General features: G+C 41.9%; 3 protein-coding genes across 10 annotated transcripts in view; all 3 read right to left on the bottom strand.

The window, feature by feature from the left end:
- Nucleotides 1-3,797, bottom strand: part of LOC108498715 (pituitary tumor-transforming gene 1 protein-interacting protein-like) — a 38,035-nt gene extending 34,238 nt beyond the window's left edge. For 3 of the 4 annotated variants that reach the window (XR_001875281.1, XM_017817754.1, XM_017817755.1), the window contains exon 1: nucleotides 3,769-3,797. Coding sequence is in view for 2 of the 4 variants with exons in the window: in XM_017817754.1 (XP_017673243.1) it covers nucleotides 3,769-3,782 (14 nt within the window). In the remaining 2 variants the exon portion in view is untranslated. Of the gene's footprint in view, nucleotides 1-1,594; nucleotides 1,604-3,768 lie in introns of those variants that run through there. The other variant, XM_017817756.1, reaches the window with a different exon arrangement.
- A 1,312-nt stretch (nucleotides 3,798-5,109) lies between these two features.
- On the bottom strand, nucleotides 5,110-13,934 carry CLDN12 (claudin 12). 3 transcript variants are annotated; one of them, XM_017817699.1, is made up of 4 exons: nucleotides 13,341-13,417; nucleotides 11,162-11,229; nucleotides 8,773-9,070; nucleotides 5,110-5,955 (listed from the first exon to the last, which is right to left on the bottom strand). In XM_017817699.1, the coding sequence occupies exons 3-4, from the start codon at nucleotides 9,047-9,049 to the stop codon at nucleotides 5,888-5,890; spliced, it is 345 nt and encodes a 114-aa protein (XP_017673188.1). In that variant the 5' UTR covers nucleotides 9,050-9,070; nucleotides 11,162-11,229; nucleotides 13,341-13,417; the 3' UTR covers nucleotides 5,110-5,887. The 3 variants fall into 3 exon arrangements, with proteins under 3 accessions (XP_017673188.1, XP_017673187.1, XP_017673186.1); XM_017817698.1 differs by lacking the exon at nucleotides 13,341-13,417 and adding an exon at nucleotides 13,878-13,934 and having other exon boundaries at nucleotides 5,110-9,070; XM_017817697.1 differs by having other exon boundaries at nucleotides 5,110-9,070.
- A 1,431-nt stretch (nucleotides 13,935-15,365) lies between these two features.
- LOC108498687 (GTP-binding protein 10-like) overlaps nucleotides 15,366-16,833 on the bottom strand; it is a 53,684-nt gene continuing 52,216 nt past the window's right edge. For 2 of the 3 annotated variants that reach the window (XM_017817692.1, XM_017817693.1), the window contains exon 31: nucleotides 15,366-16,652. In XM_017817692.1, coding sequence (XP_017673181.1) covers nucleotides 16,432-16,652 — 221 coding nt within the window. In that variant the 3' untranslated portion in view covers nucleotides 15,366-16,431. The remainder of the gene's footprint in view (nucleotides 16,653-16,833) is intronic. The other variant, XM_017817694.1, reaches the window with a different exon arrangement.

The following is a 16,833-nucleotide window of genomic DNA, read 5'->3' as shown; positions in this document are numbered from 1 at the left end:
GACTGTGGCAAGTACTTATGTCTTGCTCCTTTGAAGAAGTTCAGATACAGAGAAGATAGTGTTGATTACCCTGCTTAGTTTCACAATATAGACTCACTTGTATTACCCAAAGCAGAGAACTTCCAGAAGGTAGTAGCATTACAAATGTTCCAGTGAACACAGCATCCTGTCCAAATCTCCTTGCTTGTGCTACGGAACTGGGATGTTGGGAGTCTGTGAGTTTACAAATGCCTGCCTTTACACCACAAACATTTTCAAAACAACTCTGATCAAATCCTTGCTTTGATTTACAGATAATTTCTTTCTAGACAGTGGGTGACAGGTTTGTTTATGGGTGGATCATATACTGAATGGGGATTTTCAATTTAAACCTGATGTCCAAATTTCTGATTTTTTTCCTCCATGTCTGTGCCATTGGAAAAGGAAGTCCTGCCTTCTGCTACATTTTCCCTTCTTACGTTCAGTTACAATTGTGCACTTTGGATAAGTGACAAGAGACACAACAGGCATAGTGGTTGGCCACAGCCATTATTTTCAGGAAATATAATAGTAATTTCAAAGCACAGAGGAAACTTTAAGAGCTCAAGAAAACAAATTAATAGCTTTCTGCCATTAGGAACTTGTGTTTATTCCTCTTAGGACACAGAAGTGACAGCAGGGCCAGAAATAAAGCCAAGAAAATGTGTTGAATTACTACAGTAGAGGATTATCAATAACAAAATGAAATGCAAAACATTGTAAAAAAAGCTGTGAGAAAAAATAATTTCCAGAACCAACCCAGGAAGCATGATCGATTTTAGTTTGCTAATTTACAAGAACATTCAAGCAAATCCAGTCATAGGCTGTGTTACCTATGACAGATCATACAGGAGCTTCTACAGCCCCTCATGCCATCTCTGGTGCCCTGCAAAAATAATGAGGTGTCATTTGAGATATTGTCTTGTAAAATATGCTTCCTTGAGGGCTGCTCTGGACATCTGAACCCAGAGAACTGACTTGGCCATGCTAGGAAAGCAGGCAAAGGACCCTGGAATTGTTTTGGGAATGAGGCCATCCATGAAACAAAGAGAGGTATGATGTACAGAAAGGTTCTTAGAAGAAAAGGACAATTTTCTAAGGACAGAAACTGTCAAATGCAACATTTCTTCTAAAGAAAAGGTAATTTACTTGGCTCACTTGAGAATCAAATGAAAGCTGCAGTGTTTTAGTATTTTAGCATGCATACACAAGCAGCTCAGAGGCATATTTCATCAAATTATGTTGTTTTCATTTTATCTATCTAATAAGACCTTTTTGAGTTCTTTACCCGTGTTCTAAACCAAGAAGTCCTTGTGATGTGTTCGAATCTTACCGTGAGTAGTGAAATCTAGTCCAAGCAAATTCTGTTCTGCCCAGTGTTCAAGATCTTCTATAGCAGCTCTAAGCAGATTAGCACTGAGAGCCAGAGAGAATTACAGCTCTCAGAGGACTTCTCAAGTGAGGCATCAGCCATCAAGATTAGTGGTTCTCAAGGTTCTCATAACTCCTTGGCTAATTAAGGGGCAGCCACATGGCGTTTGACAGCGTACATGCAAACCAACTGGAACTGTTGTACCTTAATGAGCGACGAACTCCATAACTCAGCAGCGGCTGACACAAGAACTGCTGAGAGCCCCACCAGCACCTTGGTAGTTGCTAAGCTGCAGTGCCAGAAACCTCACGTGTTGCGGCTGCCGGTGTGCCACCAAGCTTGCAGAGCCAGCTCTTTCCCAGCTGTTAGGCTGACTCTCCCAATTATTTGCAAGGGAGATGTCCTCACCCCTGCAGCTGAGGAGGTCAACAGCATTTAGTCCGAGTTGCAGATACCAAGTTAGACCTGAAAGTGCCTGCACCACAAGCCTAACGAAGAGCAGAAAGGTGAATGTTTTTTTGATGACTGGGCTTGTTATTCTCAAGGCCTTCCCTGGGAGATGTATAATTTAATCAAGCAGAATAGTCAGCAACAGAAGGCAGCTAAATTTGTGCAGTCTGATTGATCTGAAGCTGTACTGTAAAAATATGCCCTCCACTCATCCCGTTTTGTGAGAATGCAATTACTTTTCAGCTGCTTCCCAAGATGATACTTTTGCCAGGAAACTCAACCTGTCTATAGAATATCTTAGCACAACAGTAGAAAGAACCTGAGCATTTTATTGTTGCTGACTTGATTAGAGTCAAAACAGTGAAATAATAGTAACCCCTGGTGCTGAGTCTCTACAGATAACACTAAACCATTCCCATACAACCTATAAGCTAATGCAAATATCTTAATATCTGGCACTATTAATTGATTAAAAATTACGTCTTTTCTTACTAATATCATGAGCAGTTGAGATTTCTTCATGCATACATACTCTAAAGAAGTGTAATCTTCAAATTCAGAAAGTCAACTCTTTTTTATGCTTCACTGCCTCTTTTCCTTGCCATACCATCTTTTTCTAAGTGAATTAGGATGAAAAGAAAGGGAACAAACTTTGAAATGTTTTGAAACATGATTTTTTTGCCTTGCTAATAGATGTTCAACATTTTTCTCCAAATGCAGCATTTTTCAACAGCTTCTACAATTAATAAACACAAACCACTTTAAACAATTTTCAAATTAACAGACTCTTTCTCACGCAAATTGCTCATTAAGTGAGAAAACAAAGGCATCAAAGTAAGGCATCATGAAGAATCAACCTAAAGCTGCCATCTTGCCCTTCTCCTTCCACTCAGATTTGTGTTGGCAGTTGTGTTTGTGACCAGGAGGCAGACTAGATTAGCCACCCAGGGGGCTGAAAACTAAATAAGCAGAGAAGATAAATAGCAAAAGGAGCAATAAGACATGACTTCATCTTCCGGTAGCAGAATATATTTACATCTGTTTAAGCCCATTAAAAAAAAAAAAACCACATGCTGAAGCCTTTTGAAGAGTAGGTTGGAAAGTGTCTGCAGTACCAGGACCTGGTTTAGGAAACAACTTATTTTTGACATGACTGCTAGTATTTATTTAAACTCCAATGTGAATTTGTAAGTGATCTTAAATATTTATTTATACATATGTTGCGGCTTTGGGAAGAAAACTAGTGTAATATCAATGGTTACAGACTCCTCTGATTGGTGGAAGGTCTGTAAACTTGGGGTGGTGAGATCATAGAGAGACTGAAGAGCACCAGGCTTTGGTGCTAAAATGCCAGCCTTGGCAGTGGTGGCTAAACAGCATCTTCTGGCATGGCATATAGCTAGGAAGTGGTGCTGAGCATTTGGTCAACATCTGTGGTCCCCAAGGACACATACTGCTTGGGCAGTACTTTTATGCTGTGTTTTCAGAGTTCGCTTATAACCTTCTGGGAGTCTGGTGCTGAGTAAAGCTTAATCAGATACTTAGAGCTTTAATTACTCTTGAAGTCCAGCTGTCTGTTCTCTCTCCTCAAAACAGTCAATCACTCCTACCCTACAGCTCACCACAACTGCTGCTGCCCTGTGCTCAGCCTTTACATCTCCTTGCAGCTGCCACACCCAAAAGACAAAGTTCCCATATCTAGGAGTCTAATACCTGAATACACAAATTGACTGTTTGGAATGTGGATAAAAAGCAGTTTTGACATCAGAAACTACCTTCTTACCCTCTGATGAGGCTTCTGTATGTCCCTCTTGATGAATACTGATGCAGCAGTGGAACAAAAAACATACAAAAAAGCTTATGCTGCTTCTGAGGTGTGTTACCTGCCTGCTCAGTAGATACATGAAGGGACAAGTAACATTACATACCTGATGAACCACATATGTGAACTCCAGTCCTGTGAAATAAAACAAGGGAAAAAACAGCAAAGAGATTTGTATTCAACAAGCACAAATAGGTGGGGTAGTTTTTTAGGAATTTTAATATGAAAAAAGTGAGGCACTCCCACATTTTGGGAGAAGTTGAGCTCGCTGCATCCCAGTATTTATATAAACATCCAACTAGACCCTAAGTTTATACCAGCTCGTAGAGATAGGAGGCCTGTCTGAAAGGGACAGCAAAGGAGGAAATGAAGAAGACTATAAAATCATTTTTCCACCCCCTCAAGTGAGTTGTGGTACTGACAACTGATTTATACTGTGCCGACCCCATGAGAACTCATATAAACATTACTTCCCCAAGCAGACAAAAAACCAGCCTCCTAGAATGCCAGGTTGAAGACTAGAAATCCAGAGGAATTACCAGCAAGCCTCACTCCATTCTGCATAAATAATTCAGGTTTTGTGAACTTGCACGATGGCATCAGCATTTCTAACACTCAAAGGGTTTGTACTTTGCCCCATAACAGTGTGGAAAGGCTCAGTACTGAGTCACTGTAGCACTGCTGAGCTGCAGTTGCCAGAAGCAGCACACAAGAGGAGTGAAGCATCATGAACCACCACCGTTGCTCCACACTGTCGCAAGTCTCTGGAATGTCCAAACAACTTTCATGTGTCCAGGCAGTAGCATCTTCTCCAGCTGACAGCACAGCCGGCACAGCAAAGGGGAGGGCGGGAAGATGGCTTATGCCACAATCCCCCTCGTGTGACACTAACGCAACACAAATCTCACCAGTCCATGGAAATCTTATCCCAGCATGGAAGTTTTCAGCTGTGTTAGCAAGCTGGACTGGTTAAGTGGCAGAATTGACACAGGGAGAGATGGGGCTTTGGGCACAAAGTGAGGACTGTGCTCTTTGCTCTGCCACACTGATACTCTGGCTCTCTGTGGGGCTGGGCCATATCCTGCCCGCCAGACCACACTCTGGCCACAGGCAGAGAAAGGGAATCCTCTAGCCTAAGGGAAATCAATCTCGTCCTTTTAAAGGGGAAAGGGATGCTAGAACTTCTTAGAACTAGCTTACAATAGAGTGAAATTACATATATCAGTCAAGCTTTCAGAAGGGTTTGTTTGGGTTTTTTGGTGCTTCTTAAAATTATTTAGTTTTTTTTTAAAGGAGTCCTCTAAAATTAGGGAGTTAAAATGCAGTATGCACAACATTTTAAACCTGTTAAGGTACCTGAAATGGTCTGGTGATCATTATCAAAACAGGTAAAGTCTTTTGTATTCTAGTAGTTACTGTTTACCACAAAATTAATCAACATAAACTGCATCTGTATGAGACTGTTTTATTAAAAATACATATCTTCTGTTTCACATAAAAAGAACCAACACTGTAACTAAACACAATTTAAGAAGTTGGACGGGAGTTACTTGAAAGAATACAGGTTCCTGTAATCCCAGAGCACCCGACCTTTGACTGCATGAGCCACAAATTAAAATCTGTGTTCAAGACCAAGAGTGCTTGTCCTGCACTCAGCAGAGTGCTCAGGAAGGTGCAGCTGATCAGAGGCAGGGGTGCTAACTACTCCCCAGAGGCTGTTTGTTCCCTGGCAGACACATGCAGGATACATGTGTTGTTTTCTTCAAAACAGGAAGGCCTGTCATTTCCCAACCCTGGAGATGGGCACCATGGCAACCTTAGCAAGAGAAAAGCTGACTCAAGTGTCACAGGTTGGCCACCTCTTTCTGTAACAACGGAAATACAGCACAGCACTTCCAGATAGCTTCACTTGGGATCCAGCAGAAACTCACATTAACAGCACTGTTGAAAGAAACTCAGCCGTGCTTTGGTGATACAACATGATGCGACAGTCTTTTTGCTGGGACCTACACTAGAATCCAATAACTTCTGGATCTCCGCTTTTCGTAACTCATTCATCTCAGACTTTTGGAAAGACACAATTTTCAAAGCAACAAGTTATCAGCTTAGGCAGCAGCAAATACTCATTGAAAGTTTTGTGCATAAAAACCAAAGTCGGAATACAAAAGAGCTGTCAGAGACATCTGCTATTAAAGTGCACAGAAAACAACACTGGCTGCACTTACTTACATTCTTGTAGAAAACACTTTGCCAGGATGCCATTCTTGTTCTGGAGATGCTGAAGATTCAGCTCCTTTTAAAATTGGCAAGAAATCTATCGATCACCTCTCCAAAATGATCAAAATGCTTTGTAAATTCAGGCTTAAAAAGCGTATCAGACACTGACTGTAAAGTAACATTTACTGACCAACTCGTAACTTAAGCAAGGCACAAAGAAGAAAAGACACTGAAGTGATGGGGAGACAAGCTGATGTGAAATCATAAACCAGAGGCCCCCTTGCCTTGATCTTACAAAGCATCCAAGGACATGGGCAGCTAAAACAGCAGCAGTATCTATGGCTGAGCAACCAGAGGAACAGTAAAGCAAAGCTCAGTTTTGAAGAAAAAAAGCTGTCTTGCACATCATTATACAAAAGAAAAAAGATACTTCATACTCTCTTACCTTGTAAACCTAAGAAGGTATTAAACTCAAGTAACTTTAGAGGCCTATCTCTTTAAGTATTCTTTATCATCTACAGTGTTAATTCCTTAGACTGCAATTTAATCAAGCGCTCTGCAGGGAAGGACTGTTGTTTCACTGACTATGTTGAGAATTTATGACAGAGATTGGCTTCCTCCCTCAATCCACTGAAGTCCAATGTCTATCAGCTAAATCCAAATCATTCCTCTTAACATAGTTATTTAACAGAACAAGATTTGCCCAGCACAGTATTTGTTCCCACTTCTAATACCTAGAAGAGGAAACTAACTGATTTTCAGGACCTTGGATGATTTTTCAGAACTGGAATTAAAGAACTTGATTTTTTTTAGAAAAGCAAATTTATTCTGGAATTAATAAAATGCAAATATCCACTAAGCTCCAGAATGCCACCAATCAAAACAACTTTCCTTACTGGGATGACATCTTAAACATAAGATCTCAATTTGCCAAAATATGAAAGAATCAAATACTTGCCTTAATTATAGCACTCTTCAATTCACTGTCATCAAATTTCCAAGTAATTTCAAAGCCCACATTGAAGAGCTATGATCGTTTGGGCTCACCTGCCACTCTGCATTTTAGAAGGAAAAAAGTGATTTAAAGACATCCCAGGCTGGGAATTTACAGTCCTTCCTCATCCTTGTAGAGCTACAAGGTGAAGCTCACAAGTTATTCAAAACCTCATCTTACAGAAAATAGGAATGGGAAACTTTCTGCAGTTGAGAGGTGGCAGCAGAGGAAATAACTGGATTTCAAAATAGCTTAATTTGAAAGGTGTTGAAGAACAAGGCTGAAAAGGTTAAGCCTTAATCACTAATTAAATAAGCAGTGGTGTGAAAAGTCCAACAACCATAAAGATCAACTCTGAAAAACACACAAGCTCATTGCTACTTGTATATACATTTTTTTTTTTTAAAAATCTAGATTAAAAAAATATCTCCCCAGGGATATTAATCCCCTTCCTAGAGAGATATTGTTATAGCTTGTGTACAGTGTTCCAAAAGAATCTCCCGTAGCCTTCAGAATTCTTCATGGATTTCCTAATCTGTTTTGCAGTGCGACATTTCTCTCCAGAACTGAACACTTTATATCCTACTTGAAAATCCATTTTTAAGAAGGCCTTCAAATAAAACATTCAAGCTTCTAAACAGAATTCTTAAATACTAGTGGTTTTTGTTTTAATCACAAAATAGATCTAATGAATTTGCTAACTTAGTAAAAAAGAGACTAGAAATAAAATTTGCAAAAAATTTCTAGCCTCCAGTAATTCACAAAATGCTATTACAGCACAAAACAACATTCTTAGTTAAATCAGTTTTATTCCTTCTGATGGCTACTTTGAAAATAAAGGGTAATTTGGCATTAATTCTGCTAGAGAAGTTCCTTAGCAAGTAGCTTTTTGTGTGTGCAGTGAAAAACAAAGAACAGTGCACAGAACTGAATTAGTCTGCCAAATACCCTTTTCAGATATCACATCATAAAATATGTGTGTCTAGATGAACAGGAAACTCAGTGAATCTCCTGCACTCAGTTCCACTGCCTGCATCTGCATAATATGTGGGTGCAAGGGTCTTACAACAGGATCAGCATCTAGTAATAGCTTATCAAATCTAAGGGGTTCAAACCTGCTTTGATGTCAATAAGCAAAACAATGGACGGATACTATTGCTAGTGTACTGTCCCAGCATTAGCAGCAATTTTGTCTGTAATGAGCTCAGAGTTAAAAAAAAAAACAAACAAAAACCCCCAAAAAACCAAGTTGTTCAAGAAGTAACAAACAGACCAGAACAGCAACGAACTTGCTGAATGTGGATCTCCATTGCTTTGCGCCCTGGGAAACTTGACCTTACAAAGGATTATGCTCAGCGCAGGGCAGTGGAGAGAATCAAGCCTGCAATTTTCATGGTTTGGATGAGCACAAGAGCTCAGCTTCCAAGACTTTGTCTCCTTAAGATGAATGTGTCACAACAGGAATGTCAAGTTCTACAGTAGAGAGGCGGGAGCGTGCGGAGTAGGGCTGCGAGGCATAGCTGTGCATACTGGGGGCGTGGGAATAGAGGGGCTGCCAGAATGGGGAAGGGAGGCTTTTGCATGCACAGTACCACAGGAACAACAGGATGGAGGTGAAAAACAGACCACCAGCACTGGCAATGGCAATAAACACAGAGATGTCAAAGCTAAAGACAGGTTCGTATTTTCTGTTCAGATAATTGTTATAAAAAATGACCCAGATGGATGGAGTGAGACAAATGGCACAGGCAAGCAAGAACAAGAGGCCAGCCACGAGATGGCAGCCTGCACTGTTCACAAGGCATTTGGCCAATTTGACGTTTGGCACGGTGGATACAAAGGCTGTGTTACACATGCCAATCATGCAGAGAAACAGAGCTGAGACAGCAGTAAACATACTCAGAGGAAGGGCAAACTGCAGAACACGCAAATCCAGCTGATCGACAGCAGTGTACCACTGTGGGTCATAGATCACACAGTCTCTGCTCCCATCAAAGCGAGCACACTTAATCCAGAGTCCAGTGTAAACGGTCACATTCCTCTCATTCTTGTTGTATGTGTACAGTCTCATTTGCCTCCAGTTTGGGAGCAGAACTGCTGCAAGGAGTCCGGCTACTGAGGCTGTTCCACTGAGGAAGGCCAGTACAGTCGCTGCATGAACATCCCGGCAGCCCATGTTTGCCCACAGAAGTTTTTCCTGCAATTAAAAAGAAAAATATAAAAGAAAATCAGTAAGTGAAAGTTTATGGACACAGGACTAACTATAGTTGACTAATGTAATAAATTTACATGGCAGCTGGTAGGCACTAACTCTGTGGCACCTTCTTTGTCTGACACACTTAAGACAGCAGTAACACTACCACATTCACGCTTTAATGAAACATCAGATTATTTCACACTGTTGTGACTGCTCATCTGACAGACTGCTAAATTCACTGTGTTCAAGATAAAAAAGGAACACATTTCACTGTGTGAGTCTACACAGCCTTTCACCCTGTGTCACTGCATGGACTTTGTCACAGTCCAGGTGAAGAAAGTGTATCACTGAGTGAGCCTGATTTAAGTTCACCTGTCCTCAGCTGGCAGCTCCCTCTCTTCAGCCCAGGTGTAGTATCACACTGTATGTTCAGTTCTACCACGCTGTCATGTGAGTAAAAGGGAGTTGCCTAAAAGCTGCATCATTAGACTGGCATGGAATGCATATGTAGGCAGCTATACACATTTTATATAGGCCAAACTGTTGAGAGAGCTGGGAGCTAGTGGTGGAGGCTCTGTTGAGTAATGTACTAGGAATTTTTCAAAAGCAACTGACAGTTCTTCCACACTACTTTTGCCTTTCAAAACCAACTGTCTAAGCACACAATTACAGAAAGCAGGCAACTTTTCACCTTTCACATTTTCCTCTTCAGACCTAGTGTTGAAGAATACTGCTTCCGTTTCAATATAATGACTGTCTGTGTCCCTAGTATTGCCCCTTGCCTGCAGAGCTCCTGGGAAACAGTCTCAATGATGGGTCTTTAAAAACCAAACAAACAACAAAGAAAACTAAAAAAAGAAAAGACTAGACTTATCCCTTCTCTGCATGCTCAAGACAATTTACAGAAGGCACTGAGCATTCACCCTAGTGTGTTCTTGAAGCTGGACACTAAGAATTATAGTACCTAAAAATGACCAGATACTTTGTAAATTGTTATAAACTCCTCCTGAAATCTCTTCCAAATCATTATACTGCAACGTGCATATTTGTCTAAAGTCATAAAACACTTTAGGTACCAGAAGTTTTACCTAACACATACACAAGTAACTGAGTATCTGTATTGCAGAAAGGTTACAGACAAGGCTGCAACCAAAGAGAAACCTGGATCTGATCCCCCACTCTCCTTCTACATCTGCAAACATCAAATGGCCAGGGAATTCCAGTTTTCAGATAAGGAATTCTCATGTACACTGGAAACAGACTAAAAGCAAGCCATATAGATAGCCAGCACTCTACTGATTATTTACAGATAAAAAATGAAGTCCAATTTGTGTAGTAAGAAAATATTAGTCATTTATGTTATACCATCTAACCCTGAAGGATTGCAATGGAGTGTGGGCACCATTTAAGTGCTGATCGTACTCTTCTTTAGAAGCACTGGTGAAAAGAAACAATGACAACAACATTTATGCTAAAAATGTACCTTATTCATCAAAAAGATGGCATTATGTTGTTGCTAAGAGTAGCTGAGTGTGGACAAGCTGCTGTTCTCATGGCAGTAGACTTTTCAGATGGGGGGTCATTAACAGGATAACCCCTGGGTAGGGGGACCTGAGACTTACTGCCACCATAATTGATTTAATATTATGCTTAACTTCAGCTTCAGTAAGGTCAACACAATCAACTTGCAAGAAAATGGAACTTATAACAAATGAGCTTGAGGGGTAAATATAGCATCAAATTTTGTTCTCCTCAAGCTTGATACTTTTGCTTTTCCATAAAGAGCTTGCCTTTACCTGGATAAAACTTCCAGGTGGGAATGCCCTGCAAATAGGGCATTCTCCAAAACAAAGCTCTATGAGAAGCAGTTGGAATAAACACATGACTGACCAGCTTCAGAAACCCACTGCTTCTGAAAATTCATTTACAATAGTAAATTACTGCAAATAAGTAAGTTATCTATAATCCCTGCATCAGGGGAGACTTGTCCCATCTTGCAAATACTGCTGGCTATAATTATAGCTACATTTACAGATCCCTGATTAAGACAGTAACAAAACAGATGTTGTCTTAAATGGATCCAGTACTTACCAGCAGTGTGTCCAAATCAAGAGAAAACTTAGCAACTTTTAGAAGTAGAAAAAAGGGTCTTACTGCATCTAAGAAACAGAACAAAAAAGAGTCAGCATCACATTTGTCTCATGCAATTTCAGCAACAGTGTTTACACTGCAATTGAGAGATTAGGATGCATGAGGTCAACTCCATCCTCTTTTTACAATTCCCTCTTATTTAAAAAACAAAACTCAAACTACTTTGTTTTTCTTCCTTTTTTTTCCCAGAGCTTGTTTTCTACCTACTTGTCTCAACAGATAAGAAAGGATCGTAAAACTCCCTTTCTTATGGGTGTTCTGAGGAACAGAGATGTTCACACTCTGAATTTTATGTTTCTAGCAAAAAAATCCATGTAAAATCACACAGAATGATTACTTCAGATGTTAGGTTCAAGGCTGTGCTTAACCAGCAGGGAGGAAGAGGTGCAATGATCATTTAATGTCAGAAAACAAAACACAGGCTCTAAATTGTTTATAAACTTGTGGTTCTCTATTCCTTCCTGGCTTCTACACAAAGATTTCAAGGAAACATGAGAAAGACAGGAAATACAGATGATGCCTTTTCAATGGCTGTCCAGCTTTTCCAGAGGAAGAGAAAGGATCCTCTTGTGGATTCTCTTTACCCCCACATCTGAGTCCCAAAAGCAACTATGCAGGTCATAATAGTAAAATCACTTTTCCACTGGACAGAGTCAGACCTACAAGTGTGTCATGATGTGACTGTTAAATGCTACAACCTAAAGGTGAGTTTGCTGGACTAACATGTCCAGCAGGACAAGGACAGAATTTATTCTAAATTATCTATATCAAAACATGAAATATTATAAAATTCATATACACATAGGCTCCTGGGATGCAACACCAAAGAAATTCTGCTATCAAACTATCTAGCCAAGAATGAGAACTTACAGCACACACTCATGCATCCCAATTTTTTCATTGAGAAAGTGGATCTCCAAATCTGAAGCCCTCCGACATGGACTGCTATGGCATATAATACACAGAAAATGCACACACAATCAGATTAAGCATCCCTTCAGATTCCCACTGCCAGGTCCATCAAGACTGCTACAAGTAGCAGTGTGGGCAAACTAACTGCATCATCACGTTCCACTGCATTTGGAGACAATATGTCCTTTTTTTTTTTTTTAAGTTTGGATCTCAAAAAAAGAAAAGTATTACTGCACAGCTTGGAGCAGCAGCTTTGTTCACTAACATTACTAACTAATTTTCAAGCTCTCTGAGCACTTCCCAGGCACTAAAGCCAAGATAAACACACAGACTTCCCTCAGCAGGTTCACACCCATAAACAACCATAACAACCGTAATTAAGTGGAAAATTAGTACAGGCAAACAAAGCTGTGAACGAGAGCTGTGCCTAGCCCAGTAGTCCCTCCCATTAAATGATGAAACCTGTGGCCACCAGCTGTTGTAATAAACAGATACAGAGCAGCTATGTAAATATTCCACAATACCCAACTCAGAAAGCCATCCATTTCTGTAGACATTAAGTTTTTTCCTCTGTCTGTTTAGTCCATCTGACTTTATTGTCTAACACTGGTGGTGCATTCCCTTGCATGGCCTTGAGAAGACCATGGTCCAGGAGCCACTGCAGTTCTGTAAAGCCCTGTAGAAGACAGGTCACAGTATAATTGATAAACACAATTTATAAGCAAATAGATTCTCTAACTATCCACAACAGCATTAGCAGTTTAAGATTTATTATGAGTTTTGGATAACTGGCCACCAAAAAGTAAAGGCCAACAGCTCTCCTGTTTCAAGGCAACCGCAAGGAACTGCTTCAGAACCAGTGCCACTACTCATTTGGGTGTTTTTTTTCTTCTGGAAAGAAAGAAAATCAAATCTGAAAATTAAATGCAGATATTCTGGGTTAGAACTAACGATCCTAGCCAATAGATTAGGACTTCCAAGAAAAACCTGAAACACGGGTAATTATTTTATCAACTGATTTGGAAAGAGCAGAAACAGAACACACGGATTCCGCCCGAAGAGCACCCTCGACCCCCGCCCGCGGGAGCGCTCGGAACCTGTCGCACTGCGATACCGGACTCGCAGGGGGGAACCGGGAAGGGCCGCAGGGATCGGGATCACCCGGGCCGGGGGCCTCGGGCAGCTTTCCCCCGGTGTCGCCGCTCACCTTCCCGCCGCCCAGCCGAGGCTCCATGGCCGCTGCCTGGCCCCGGGGCCGCCGCTCCCGCCCGGGCTCTGGGGAGGCCGCGGCCGCGCGGGGCGTTGTGGGGCGGAGCGGCCGCGCCGCCGCAGTGCGGGCCCGGCCCGGCACCACAACTCCCGGCGGCCCCCGAGGGACGGCCCGGGGCGGCCCCTCAGCGACCGCCCGCGTCTATCCGCTTGTGAGCGGGAAAGGAGGCAGCTTTCCGGCTCCTGGCCGAGATAGCCGGTACTTTAAAGCATATTCTTCCAATACTCCAGCTGTCTGCAGTCAGAGGAACCTGACTACGGCACTCAGCTACTGCCCAAAGCGGCCAGCGGCGTTCAAGCCAAGCTGGTTCTTTTTTTTAAACACACGCCCACTCCCTCGGTTACGTGTGAGATTAACACCAGCGCTCACGAAGCCTGACAAAAAAAGTTATTTTCGACTAAGAGAGCAGCTGCGGCTGCGAGAGGGCAGAGGTGAGAGGCAGCTCGGCGAGGCAGCTCTTGCCATCACACTCACCTCGACACGGAACTTGCCGTCACCCCGAGTCCTGGCAAGGGTGGTGCCCGTCCCCTGCCCCAAAGACCTGTGCTCCCGGGGACTTCTCTGCCAGAGGGCAGCCAAAGCCAACGTGCACTGATGTCTGCGCTCTTGCAGGTAGCTGTTGTAAGGAGCAGCTGGAGCAATTGGTGGCATTTTTAGTGCAAATACATGCTGGAATCAGGGATGAGAGTGCCTAGAGGGGTAGCTGTGGGAGCATCTTGCAGCACAGGGATCTTTCTCTGGGGAACATGCAAGCACATCCCAGCCTGTTGCCTGGTGTGCTTTGCCTCGCTGGGTTTTTGCAGTGATGCTTCCACTCTGCCCCTTCTCCTGCCAATGCCCATAGTTTCACTTTCATTTTCACTTCCAGGTCCCAGGAGCCCCACTAGGGCGGGGCTTGTTAGCCAAGTCTGCAGGAGGGACAAGCTGCAGCCTTTCCTCTACCCAGGAGCGCTTCGATTCACGTCAACAGAGGACAGCCGCAGCATGGAATCGTGGAATCACTAAAATTGGAAAAGACCCCTGAGACCATCAAGTCCAACCGTTCCCCCAGCACCGCCAAGCCCACCACTAAACTATGCCTCCATATGACACATCCACACATTTTTTGAACACTTTCAGGGATATGAATCCACCACTTCTCTGACAGAATCACCAACAGACCATATTGCTCCAAGTCCTGCCCGACCTGGCCTTGAATACTTCTAGGGATGGGGCAGCCACAGCTTCTCAGGGCAACCTGTGCCGGAGTCTCACAATAAATGTTACACTACTGCTTTCTCCTTTGTTTTATCCCATTGCATCAGCATCTCCCAGCCTGCAGAGCCCTCAGCTGGCAAGTTTTATCTCCCTAGGTAAATGCTCCTAAACAGAGTAACTTCAAGCTCCCCTGTGATGACTGACCCAGATCAGGCCTCTCGTTGCAGCAGGACATTGCCCCCACACCCAGCTGGCACAGGGTTTTGGCAGGACTCTTTCTTGTCTTCCAGGCCCTTCTGGCAGCGCTTAACCAGTGCCCTCCCAGACTTCCTGGCAGGGAGGACACAAAACAGACCCCAAATCCATATGGGGCTGACTCAATTCCTTAGCTACAGCAGGCTGGACAGGCTGAAGCACTCTCTCCAGCATGGCTGGATGTCCAGGTGGCGATTGGATTCTTATCCTAGGCAACTAGCAGTAAGACAAGAGGACAGTCTTAAACTGCACCAGGGAAGTTTGGTTTGGAATGAGGAGGAAATTCTTTACAGAAGGGGTTATTAAACATTGGAATGGACTGCCCAGGGAGGTAGTGGAGTCACCATCCCTGGAAGTGTTGAAGGAAAGACTGCACGGGGCACTCAGTGCCATGGTCTAGTTGACATGGTGGTGTTGGGTCATAGCTTGGACTTGATCTCAAAGTCTTTTCCAACTTGAATCTGTGAGTCTGTGAAATGGAGTATCAAAAATTGACAGCCTACACTTAGCTTTGGTGAAAACATATTAGCCCCAAACACAGTAAAACTAGAGGAAAATCAGAACAGGAACCAATAACAAAGATAAAAGAAATGTATGAGAAACCATACCTTTCTTCCCAGTGACTGTTTTAACAAAATTTAGAGAAGCAGGGTTTGATACACATACTTACAAAACAAGAGACCAAACTAAGAAGCCTTTGATGTATTCAGTCTTATTTTGCTTTGCTATCCATTTAATAGCTTTGAGGTAGAAAACACCTTGACAATAAAGGACTTCTATTTTTTTAAAAAAATTAAAATGTAAGTGTGCCTTTTGTAATACAAAATCTAGAATATTGACTATTCCCCAATATGTGTAGATCTGTTTAAAAGCAATCATTTTTTTCACCAAAAAGTAACATATACCCAACGACTCCACAAAAGGAAGAAATCACAAATAAAGCCTGGAAATTTGGAATCAGGATTTTTACAATTAAGAGGACTACAGTAGGCACCAGCAGGTGTAAAAAAACTCTCCAACATTACACATCAGCCTTTCTTTTCGTGCTTCTACAAGTCATTTCCTTGCAGCCATTTATTTGTGTTTTTCTTTAAATTCTTAAAAACAACAAAAACCCTACAATACAATGCCTGTCACAGTAACAGAACTGTGCTACTGTTCACCTTAGGAACACCAGACCCTGGTAAACTTCTCCATGAGAAATTTCCCTTTGTATTTCTGATGCCTATGGCCAAAGATGCAGAGTGGTTGAACTTGCTCCTTTGCTACCTATGAAGGTTATGTTCCCTCCATTCATCTCATTTGGAAAAAAATATTCCAGGGATCATCAGCTGTTGAGCTGTGCTTTGAGTTGCACAAACTTTGGTCTTTACTCTGCTGAATAGGTAGCCAACATAAATCAAAAAAACTTGCCCTTTTCCCCACTGTACTCTACCCAAGTGCCTAAGGAACAAATGGGAGGGAGCGGGGAACTCTGCAGTGATGGTAAAGAGATCAAATAAATAGAAGGTCTGCATAGCAACAGCTTCGTGTACATAGTAAAAATATTAAAAGATGTTGGATCCCTCCAAGAATGCTATCTTCTATTCATTTTTTCTTCTTGGGAAGTTTGTAAAAGTAGTAGTTTCTTTTTCCGATATTCTTCATTCTCCCGCTCTGCTTCCTCATCTATGGATTTTCTTATATATGCTTTTAGTTCCTCAATTCCTTCTCCAGTATATGTAGATACAGGAATTACCTCTTTGAATTCAAGTGTATTTGCAGGAATCATTTCTTCCTCTAGTAAGTGTAAGAAGTCTGAAAAATCACATTGAAAGAGTTAGTACAATCCCCAAATACTGTATCACTACAAAGCCCCTAAAATCTCATTAAATATAGAAAATAACCTTTAATAAATCATAGTAATAAACATAACTGCAATTAGTAAACACATATTATTTGTTTAATTAGTCTTTTAAAAAATAGCTAAAGTCTCAGA

This window comes from Lepidothrix coronata, unplaced genomic scaffold (genome assembly GCF_001604755.1).
Source record: "Lepidothrix coronata isolate B3197 unplaced genomic scaffold, Lepidothrix_coronata-1.0 Scaffold62, whole genome shotgun sequence".
Taxonomy (NCBI): domain Eukaryota; kingdom Metazoa; phylum Chordata; class Aves; order Passeriformes; family Pipridae; genus Lepidothrix; species Lepidothrix coronata.
Note: the sequence above shows the minus strand (reverse complement) of the source record. Positions and strands in the feature narration are given on the sequence as shown.

Excerpts from the sequence above, each read along its gene's own strand:
- CLDN12 (XM_017817698.1), bottom strand. The coding sequence starts at position 9,049 with ATGGGCTGCCGGGATGTTCATGCAGCGACTGTACTGGCCTTCCTCAGT.